We start from the raw sequence: 11,301 nt of genomic DNA on the forward strand, positions 1-11,301 counted from the left end.
AAAAACATAGAAAAATCCAAATTATGGATCAGAAATTTAAAAGAGACAAAAGTTACAATTTAATCTATAATGAATGGGTACGGAGATTAAACATGTAAACGTGTATAAGAATTAAAGTATTTCTTGTACTCCTTTAATAAAAAAACTATTGTTTATAAAATAAATGTTATTTATGAATCAAAATTAATAATTAATTATGTTACACCTATCTTATTTGTTTAGAAAATAAATTGAGGGAGTGACTGCTGAAATAAATATTTAATTTTATTATTTTATAAAGTCGAATAAAAATAATGTAAGAAAATTATGCAAAGAAAAAAAATTATTACTCAACAGAAAATAATGGTTGTTTGATTACATGTGCAGCTGTATATATACACTCCAACATCCCGCAGAAAGCTCAGGGTGGGAAGGAGTTCAAGAGTTACACGCTGAGTAAGTCTTAAAAAATATGCGTATAAATTAAATCTGTAGACGCAAAAGGGAAGTACCAAGCAACCAAATGATTAAGAAAGGAAAATTAAAAAAAAAACTGAGATCTACGTATCTAATTTAACTATTTATTTAATATGCTGCAATTGCAGTCGAGTGTTTTGAGCTTTATTTATTGGAAACGGCATGTTTACCTATTGTGTTATATATTTATCAGCACATATCATATTAATTTTAAATATTATTTAGGTGTTAGACAATGAATCATGCCCTCAACATGCTTGCATCTTAATATAGTGCACATAAAATTACTGAACATTAACAAGAAAAAACCTGTCCGGGTCATTGTTGCAAGCTCACTGCTATATAAAAATGTTTTGCATTGAATTCTTATATAAAACTTCAGGATATCGGATGCTCCTACTGTATTATAGCTAGGTTGTAATAAGGAAAACTTAATCATTTTTATGCTTAGCATTTATATGATTGAATAAAAGTTAGGGAAAATAACAAAAAGTTAGTAAAAGAAATAGTGCTCCAAAAGTTGTGAAAGTTGATTAATTAGTATCTTATTTAGGGCTTAAATATGTAATGTAAGTCCTCCTCTCTTTCTATATATATCTATGCAATATTACTAATTCACTATGCATTTATATGAAAATATATATATAAAATCTCTTGACTTTATTTAGTTTCTAGCCGACGTGTGGCAATGTTATGGACCACAATCCAGTTGTATTATGTACATGATGAACTAAAATATTATAATGTGAATAGTTTAAGCAAGTAAAGTCAATAATCAATTAATTTTGCTCGATGGCTTATGGCTACTTCCTTTCTATATAAATCATATCCCTAGCCAAGGCAATAATAACTTACACAAAGCAGGGTAATAGCCAGCACAACACAATGGCTTCTAATATTCAAACTCTGCTTGTGCTTGTTCTGGCAACATTGGGAACATTTATGATCCCTTCCAATGCACAGCTTACTCCTAATTTCTATAAGAAAGTTTGTCCCCAGGCATTGCCAATCATAAGGTCTGTCGTTCACCGAGCAATTATTCGTGAACGACGCATTGGAGCCTCCTTGCTGCGTTTGCATTTCCATGACTGCTTTGTTAATGTAAGTTATTTGTGTGTGAAATGGTACATATGCATATGCTACTGTTCTTTTATACACACATATTGACAGTGATTTTTTTCATGTTTTCATACCATAAATTTAGACACAACTTGGTACTAATATTGTGGTCTAGTTTCCTATATTTGTTAAAATCAAAGCTGAAAACTTGTTACTAATTACTATATGCATGGCCAATTAAAGCTTCCTAGCTATATCAATTTATATTTATGGTTTAATCAATAAAAGTCTTTCAGTTTTACCAGCCAAAACCACATTATATATGTTGTAGCTTTTGCCTCTAGGTCACTATTGAGGTTGATATATGTTAATATCTCTAAATGATTTTTTTTACGGGTTTCTTAAACTTAAAGAACTAATTCTTATACAATTTCATTATTGGAGTGACAATTCTTATATGAGAATTGTTGTTTATATAAACAACTGTTCTGATCTTAAGAATGTGAAACAATTATATTATATATATGACTTATAGTTCTTAGGAGCTGTGCTGTTGGTTCTGTCAAAAACAAAAAAACAAAAACTGTACTCTTGGAGAAATTTTTTTATTGAAATTCTTAAATCTCATGTCACAATGTCGAGTATACTAGAAGTGGCTAAGCAACTCCATCATAGATTCATAGTTGCACCATTGGAGATGTTCAAAAAGCTAAAATCCCTTCCTTCCACTTTTACAGTCAAAGTGCAATTTTATAACAAATTAAATAACCAATCCAGTATGTTAAACAACTTCATTTTGGTTTGATTTCGAAACTTCCAAAATTTGTGGCTTGTAATAAAATAACGATCAATTGAATTAGAATATACTTAACATGTGAAAATTTATACATTGTTATCTAATTATGGATTGATATATAATTAATTTTTGTTTATCATTTTGAAAATCACAAACAGTATAAAAATTTACGCATAGTATATGAAAGTTCAATTCATAAAATAATTGCTTCAAAATGCTATGAACTGACAGGATGTTTGGGAATCATTAGCTAACTCATTTATTTTGCAGGGAAAAATTTGTTTATGGATGAAAATTATATTTATTATATTAAAATTTATTATGAATTACAATATTCGGTCTTTTGAAGTTAAGCACATCTCAATTTTTAAGAAAAAAATATTTTAACTCTATAAAAAAATACCATTAATATATTATCATCCAAATTTTAACATTAAATTATTTTCAATATAATTCGAGATAAATTCATACCCTTTTATTGTAATTTGATTTGACTTGAAATTAAGCGTACATGATCACACTAGGTTCTTAAAATAGGCCGATTAAGTTTAGAAAATGAATATTTATCATATGAATATATATATATATATATATATATATACACACTACAAATATTATTGTAGTAATGTTTAAATAAATTAACCTGTTTAATCCAAAAGACTTAATCAAAATCTTAAAACTTGACGTATTTAATTGTTTTGACTTTCTATTTGTCCCATTTTTTTTTTATAATTATATCTAAATTAATAAGGTTTCGAGTAACAAAATTGAAGCCAGTTCAATTTCACTACAGCTTCAAATTAATTAAAGGAAAATAGAAACAAAAAATAGAAAATAGAAAAAAGCGTAGATAATTAGATATATAATGGAGATAGGTGATATGAAGTGAAAGTAAAAAGTGTTATGGAAATATTTATAATGAATGGTTGTTTATGTATCATTACATATAAATCATAATTAAATTAAATTTCAATTTTCACTGATCAATATACGGTTAAACCTGAATTATTGTCAACCTCAATTACGTGTTGCAAAGTGATGAAATCATGTCCATCATAAAATAAAATAATCTAAACACCCATCAATTAAGAATTAACGGAAACATGCATCAACAGGCACAGGAACATGCATGTCATTTTCTATTAGATAACATTATAATTTTCTTTTTTATAATATACTAATTTGGTGATTTGTTGGATCCTTGGGAGCACAGGGTTGTGATGGATCAGTTCTACTGGATGACACGCACAACTTCACTGGCGAGAAAACAGCCCTACCTAATCTGAATTCAATAAGAGGTTTGGAAGTGGTTGATGAGATTAAGGCAGCGGTTGACAAAGCTTGCAACCGTCCTGCTGTATCATGTGCAGATATCTTAGCTATAGCTGCTCGTGATTCTGTGGCCATAGTAAGTATTGATTATAATTAACCAAACTTTTCTTTCCAGCTAGGAATTCTTAATTTATTTGTTGGGATAAAGTCTTTAATTAAGTTATATATTTATATTATTGTTATTATTATCGACTTCTTAAATTAAAAAATAAATTTAATTAAAATACTCTCGGTTACACAAAAAGATTCATGGAATAAAAATTATCTTTTGGACACTCAAAGTAAGTCTGTAGACGAGAAATTATTACATGACAGGAATTATTAGGACAAGTAATTGAGTGTTATTATTCTATTTTTTTATATTAAAAAACTCAATTACATGTAATGTATAGATTGATTGGAATCATAAACGTGATGATTTATAACTTTGTAATAATTGCTCAGTTACACACTAGAGACTTAAGAAAACATGATAGAAAATGATTAATATGATGTGATAAAAGGAGGAATAAAGAAAAATAAAAAGTATCAATGAAACATTTGTATTGTTTGACTGCGAAAGAATCAAGACTTTTATCACAAATATTGTGGTGTTACAAATAGGAATTTGTCACCTCTTTGTCTCTATATCATATTTTACTTATTATATCTATCACTCGTTTTTTATTTATTTTTTCGTATATGTAATTAGTATTGTATCCGCGAAATATTATATTACTAGTAAAACCAGAGTTTAGTTTAGAGTAATATTTTTTGAACATTTCATTTTTCAAACACCTCAAACTCTTTTTATTTTCTTATCATATCATATTATTTATTATATTTATATACTTTTTTTTCTCAGTCACTAGGCATTGAGTAACATTTGGAGTGTACATGTAAAAACCATTTTTGGTTAGTTTATTCATTTCTTAAAGGGAACCCTAAAGTAGCACATTGTCTTCCTGTTAACAACAGTTAGGGGGTCCACACCTATGGTACGGCGTGTTACTAGGCAGAAGAGACGCGAGAACAGCAAGCAAGGATGCTGCAAACGCCAATCTCCCTCCTCCATTTTTCAACTTCTCACAGCTTCTCTCCAACTTCAACTCTCACGGATTAGACCTCAAAGATCTTGTGGCACTCTCTGGTGGCCACACCATAGGGTTTGCAAGGTGCACTACCTTCAGGGACCGCATCTACAACGACACCATGGCCAACATAAACCCTACTTTTGCAGCCTCTTTGAGGAAAACATGCCCTAGAGTTGGCGGTGACAACAACTTGGCACCGTTGGATCCAACTCCTGCAACGGTTGACACTTCATACTTCAAGGAATTGCTGTGCAAAAAGGGTCTCCTTCATTCGGATCAAGAACTCTACAAGGGAAATGGCAGTGAAAGTGACAAGTTGGTGGAGCTTTATAGCAGGAACCCTTTTGCATTTGCTAGAGATTTCAAGGCTTCTATGATCAAGATGGGTAACATGAAGCCTCTCACAGGGAACAAAGGAGAGATCAGACGCAACTGCAGAAGAGTTAATTAATTAATGCTGTTGGGATGGACCACAATAAAGATTGAAAAATTAAGAGATTAAGAGTATTATTATTATATGTCAAGTGAATCAAGCCATGCTTGCCATGTATTATTTTTTAACTGTGTGTGATTGTTATTTTATATTTTCTTGTACTAAAATATTAATGTGTTAGGTTCAAATAATGTTGAACCAAAAGTTTCAAAAAGAAATCAGCTAAAGAATAAAGGTCACATGTTAATTAGACTGGCTGTGCAACAATTTGTACTTTTTGAATGCATGCACCAAGGCAATCACCGCAGAAATTTATAATTTTGTTATTAAAATTTTAGTTACCAACGACAAAAACAAGGTTAGACTTCTCTAAAGTAAACACGAGTAAATTAAGTAAGTAGACAAAGTAACTAGATTTTTTAGTATCCAACAGAATTTTAAGGTATCTTTACAAACATCAAATCTTGAGCCCACGGTATGACAAATATTTAGTTAATGACTTAGAATAAACATGAATAAATTTTAATTATTTTCTAATCCCCATGATCTTTGATTCTTTTATAAGACCTTAAGATATACTTATAATTTTGATTTTGATTCTTTGTGCCGACTAGTGACTAATCCTTAATACGGGGTCTCATCGAAATTAGCATACTTAAACTCTTATCCCGTGCATCTTTAAGGATGTGTTCTACAAGAATTCATGGTTGTGGATTTGGTAATTCTTTGGACTGATTATGTGACATTTTTAATAGAGACTTAGTTGTATCTTAACTCCTTGCCCCTTTTTTAATATGGATGACAAGAACTAGGAGAACCTACGATCAGGGTCAGACCCAAAAAGGCTGAAGAAACCCAACAACAAGTGATCACAACAATTTTTGAAGTTGTACCTATGTTGAAGGACATTGAATCAAAATTATTTTAGTGTATAATTATTATTGAAGATCCATGGGCTAGAAGGTGTTCCTGATGACTTTCTTCCTTCTAGGACTAAATGAAGTTGTATTTCTTTTATTTTTATTTTTTAGTATGTGACTAATAACCTTGGTGTCTTTTCGTGTGCACCACTAAAAATTAAAGTCTTCATAATTGCAGTTACTGGGTGTATTTAGAATAATTAAAGACTAATTGTGTCTACATGTACACAAAATTGCAATGGAACGAAGAAACTTGAATTTTTAGATAAATACTTGTGTGTTGTGAGAATATTTTTTAGGTTTCAGACTGAATCCCATTCAAGGACTGTTTATCACTCTTGTGTCATCTTCTTTTTGCTTATCTTCCATTACTACATTATTATAAGTAACACCTTTCACCTGTCATTAAGCGATCCCTGACTAGAAGTGTATCATGATGCAAGAATCAAACTCAGTTCTTCTCACATAAATTTAATATGTGTTATTAATTATGTTACACCTATTTGATTATTCCATCACATTTATAATTTGTTGTGTAAGCACACATAGTATTAATAGTTGATTTTCTGATTAACCACTGAGATTTAATAGTTTATTTCCTAAGGTAAATTTTAAAAGAGCTGAATCCGTAAAATTAATAAATAATTATAAACTACTTAACTATGAATTAGTTACAAATAAGTTTATAAACTTGTCTCTCTCCTTATAATAGACTTAAAAAATCTTTTCGTATCATATGCAATTGTACAGACTCCTTGATTAGGTCTTCCTCTCTAGCTAGTGCTTTCTTCTTCCCCCGATCTCTCCGTTATATATGGCTCCATTCATGTCCTTAATTTTAGGGCATACATTCAAAGTTAAAAAATATTTACTCGTCATTTTTTGCAGGGTATGTTGGCCTGCAACTTAAAATAAGGGAAAATTATATGTCTGTAATGCTGAGCGCGTAACGTTTATATATGTAACATTTTTAATTAAAGCATTATTACATCTGGTCAAGGTGAAAGAATACACAAAGAGAATAAGCTCTATTAATTATTTGGAATTGGTGTGGTCCCTTAGTAATTTGGATTATTTTCGTTGAAAAGTCATTTGGAATATACTATCACACTTAATTGATGGAGAATAGTGAAACGGAGATCATGATGCATGCCACACGCTCTCGGTATTTAATTATTAATTAAATTAACAATACCTACCCAATATTTTTGGTCATATCTCAATTACTGTTAGTGCTAAGCCATTACCATGGTCGCTTCGCACCTCAACCTCCTTCAGCCTATTTGAAATTAATTTCTGATTTTCTTTTCCTTGGTTAATTACTTGTATGACTCACTCTAGAGTAACGTACAAAGCATGTATTAGCAGACGGCTATGACGGAATTTTTGACGGGAGATGCAAGTTTTGACGGAATTTCCTACAGAAATTGCGATAAAAACCTATTTTATTTTGATTTAAGAATGAGTTGAATTGAAATAAAATAAATATTTATATATTTAGTCACTGTCCACCTATACAAATTAAATGGTGGTTGCTTAGAAACTATCATTAATTCAAGGTCAATGTAATAGCTTTACATTTTATATATTTATATTATTATATATTATGTATTTTTATAAATATGTAAGCATAATTATGAATTAATGAATACAATTACTTAATATATTCTTTTAAATGTTAGTCTTTTTTTTATAATGACAGTAATAAGATTTAAATTATGATCTCATATAAATTATTTAAACCCTTTATTACTAGTTAGGCTGACTCTAATGAAACATTAGTAGTGCTGCACGGCTAGCTGCACCTCTTTAAATTAGTAGTACTGCAAAAAATGAAAGTACAAGATACGATTTACTCTTAAATATTTTAACATTGCAGAATATAGGCCGAGTTTTTCGTTCCAATGTTTTCAACTATACTTGGTTACAATTTGTCAAATACGAACTTATTATATTCAGTTTTCTCAAGAAAAGTTGGTATTGACTTTTGGATACAATGCAATTTGTCTCATTGACCCATTATACACAGTATTTTATCAAACAAACATTTTCATTTTTCTTTTATTTCTTTATCTTTTTCGTAATTATATATGGCTCTCATTTTTCATTTTGTTTCGTAATAAATCCGTGTTTCAAAACTTCGGTATTAACATCCTTTATATTTTTATATACCCCGTATACCCCGAAAAGATTAGTCCAGTTTTTAGCACAAGATTCTTACAAATTTCTTCACTATTTTGTTTTGGCCAAACATACGACTTTTTCCCTTTTTAAGCTGGCATGCATTATGCACGGATAATTGCATGCAGTGCATGGATGTATGGCCTGTGGGGGCATATTTGAACATTTCTCGTACGCGGTTTACGTCAATTTGTTATTTCGCAAAACCAAGTTGGAACACAACGATATAATATATTACTATGTAGATAACTCAAACAAGTAAGCTACCTTAGCTAGTTGCTACTTCGAGTCTATATAAATCCTCCCCAACCAAGATAAACTCACACATCAATCTTTGCTTGTTAAGATCCATCGAACCTAGTAAAACAAAGAAATGGCTTCTCATCATCTCCAATATCTTGTGCTTGCCATAGCCACACTTCTCACAATCTCTTCACATGCACAACTCACTCCTGATTTTTACAACAATGTTTGCCCTCAGGCACTGCCTATCATTAAGTCAGTTGTTCAACGAGCAATATTTCGTGAACGGCGCATTGGAGCATCTTTACTTCGTTTGCACTTCCATGACTGTTTTGTCAATGTGAGTTACATATCCCTGACATGCATGCTGTCATGAGAATTTTTCCTAACCAATATATTCATGCATGCAGTAATCTTTCCTACTACATTTAGTAATCCTCTTTACAAAATGTATAAAGTAGTGTAAAACAAAGTGATGTAAAATAAATATATAGTAGAAAAATGTTTGCAACACACGTTCCACTCTCTTATTGCATAAAGTTTATTGAAAGTGAAAAAAATTGTGATACCACATCATATTTAATATTTTATCTTGATTAATTTTGTAATTTTTATTAAATTTTAACCTATTAAAAAGAATGTATTTAAAGAATTAATGTGTTAGAGAATATATTCCAAACACTCCCCTAAATATAATTTTAGAAAAGAACTTTATATATATATATATATATATCTTCAAATGGTAATCTTGTCCAGCCTTGTTTTCTAGATGTTGCTAATGCAAAAACCTTAATTTCATTCATTATAATTGTCTCTGACTTTTGTTTTCCTCCCTTATTGATAACCAAATTAAACTTATACTTCATTTTCAAGCCAAGTTGACTAGGCCAAGTTAATTGATTTCATTTACAGTTATTTTTCATTGTAAACATGAAATTTTTAGTTTAAACTTCGTACGCGGCAAAATGATAAACGAGGAAAGGTAGTCCAAGTCAGAACCCATATATAGCAGAAAGTTTAGTGAACTTTCTAATGGATGCAACCATTCATGATAAATTTAAAAATTTAATGCATGCAACCATATTTATAATATATATTATTATGACCTGAAAGCAATTAATGTCTATGGCTGCAAATTATAGGGCTGTGATGGATCAATTCTGCTGGATGACACCCCCAACTTCACTGGGGAGAAGACTGCCCTTCCAAATATTAACTCAATAAGAGGTTTGGAGGTGGTTGATGAAATTAAAGCAGCCGTTGACAGAGCTTGCAAACGTCCCGTGGTATCATGTGCAGATATCTTAGCTGTAGCCGCTCGTGATTCTGTGTCCATAGTAAGTGTCATACTAATCTTAATTTTATTCTCACACTTCACGAAAAAATTGTGTTTCACTTCTCTTTAGCATGTATATATATATATATATATATATATATATATATATATATATATATATATATATATATAAAAGAAAGGTGTTTTAAAAAAAGAAGTGGTGTAAAAAAATAAGGAAAAATGATAGATATACATTACATTTTTTAGGTGAAAGAAAGAGAGAAACAAAGAATAAAAAATATAGTAAAGGAAAATACTAAACATACACTCTAAAAATGGGGTGTGTGAACGAAAAGAAGAAAAAGACATGAGCAAAAATAAAGTGAGAAAAATATAATAAATGTTGCGAGGATAAATGAAGAAAAAAAATAAGATAAAAATGAAATGAAAGAGTTGAAAAGTGATTGTATAATAATATTTTTATAATTGGCAATGCATGTGATATAATGATAAAGAAAGAAATACATAGAAAAATAAAATAAAATAAAGTAGAAGAAATTAACTGTATGAATATTATTGATGAAAAAAATAAATCCACCTTCAAAAAGTAACGAGTGTGGTTTTCTGTAACAGTTGGGAGGCTCACTCTACTGGTACAAAGTGTTACTAGGCAGAAGGGATTCAAGAACTGCTAGCAAAGATGCTGCAAACTCAAATCTTCCACCCCCATTTTTCAGCCTCTCTCAGCTACTTTCAAGTTTTCAGTCTCACGGCTTAGACCTCAAAGATCTCGTGGCTCTCTCTGGTGCACACACCATTGGATTCGCGCAATGCGCCACCTTTAGGAACAGGATCTACAATGACACCAACATAGACCCCAACTTTGCATCTTCTCTTCAGGGTACGTGCCCTAGAAGTGGTGGAGACAGCAATCTAGCTCCGTTGGATCGTTTCTCTCCCTCAAGAGTTGACACTTCGTACTATACCTCTTTGCTGAGTAAAAAGGGTCTCCTTCATTCTGATCAAGAGCTCTTCAAAGGAGATGGTGGTGAGAGTGACACTTTGGTGAAGCTCTACAGCAGGAACCCTTTTGCTTTTGCTAGAGATTTTAAGGCTTCCATGATCAAGATGGGTAACATGAAGCCTCTTATTGGGAATGCTGGAGAGATCAGAGTCAATTGTAGAAGTGTCAACTAAATGCTTTTAAAGTGAAACGTGGGGTTTCCATAATAATCATGTGATCTTCTGCTGGTTCAAAATTGTATTACAATTCATTTTTTTTATTAGAATGTTATTAAGTGAAGTTGCTGTATTGGATGTCATTTATTGTGGCACTTCTAAAAGTAATATTGAAGGTGCCACAATGTCAAGACTTTCAAGGTTTTATGATCGTAATTGTATCATGGTTATAAATGTAATAATTGTTTCTGATTGTATTAGTTGTATTTGTCCACAATTTTTTAGAATATAAAAAGTTGGGATGAAACCATACTATCGAAATTGTAGTATAACATAATTAATAATTAGTAATA

The 11,301-nt window shown here is 30.7% G+C and overlaps 2 protein-coding genes across 2 annotated transcripts; both read left to right on the forward strand.

Annotated features, from left to right (window-relative positions):
• Positions 1-1,304: 1,304 nt before the first annotated feature.
• On the forward strand, positions 1,305-5,481 carry LOC100816056 (peroxidase 4-like). Its single transcript, NM_001254314.3, has 3 exons — positions 1,305-1,557; positions 3,525-3,719; positions 4,601-5,481. Exons 1-3 carry the CDS (start codon positions 1,342-1,344, stop codon positions 5,165-5,167), a joined length of 978 nt encoding a protein of 325 aa, NP_001241243.1. The 5' UTR covers positions 1,305-1,341; the 3' UTR covers positions 5,168-5,481.
• Positions 5,482-8,563: 3,082 nt separating this feature from the next.
• On the forward strand, positions 8,564-11,301 carry LOC100816580 (cationic peroxidase 1). The gene is made up of 3 exons (XM_003551130.4): positions 8,564-8,833; positions 9,636-9,830; positions 10,403-11,301. Exons 1-3 carry the CDS (start codon positions 8,624-8,626, stop codon positions 10,964-10,966), a joined length of 969 nt encoding a protein of 322 aa, XP_003551178.1. The 5' UTR covers positions 8,564-8,623; the 3' UTR covers positions 10,967-11,301.

Source organism: Glycine max, chromosome 18, assembly GCF_000004515.6.
Source record: "Glycine max cultivar Williams 82 chromosome 18, Glycine_max_v4.0, whole genome shotgun sequence".
NCBI classification, from domain to species: Eukaryota; Viridiplantae; Streptophyta; class Magnoliopsida; order Fabales; family Fabaceae; genus Glycine; species Glycine max.

Coding starts and splice junctions, on each gene's coding strand:
- LOC100816056 (NM_001254314.3), top strand. CDS start 1,342: ATGGCTTCTAATATTCAAACTCTGCTTGTGCTTGTTCTGGCAACATTG. Junction 1,558..3,524: donor TCCATGACTGCTTTGTTAAT/GTAAGTTATTTG, acceptor TTGGGAGCACAG/GGTTGTGATGGATCAGTTCT. Junction 3,720..4,600: donor CTCGTGATTCTGTGGCCATA/GTAAGTATTGAT, acceptor TGTTAACAACAG/TTAGGGGGTCCACACCTATG.
- LOC100816580 (XM_003551130.4), top strand. CDS start 8,624: ATGGCTTCTCATCATCTCCAATATCTTGTGCTTGCCATAGCCACACTT. Junction 8,834..9,635: donor TCCATGACTGTTTTGTCAAT/GTGAGTTACATA, acceptor TGCAAATTATAG/GGCTGTGATGGATCAATTCT. Junction 9,831..10,402: donor CTCGTGATTCTGTGTCCATA/GTAAGTGTCATA, acceptor TTTCTGTAACAG/TTGGGAGGCTCACTCTACTG.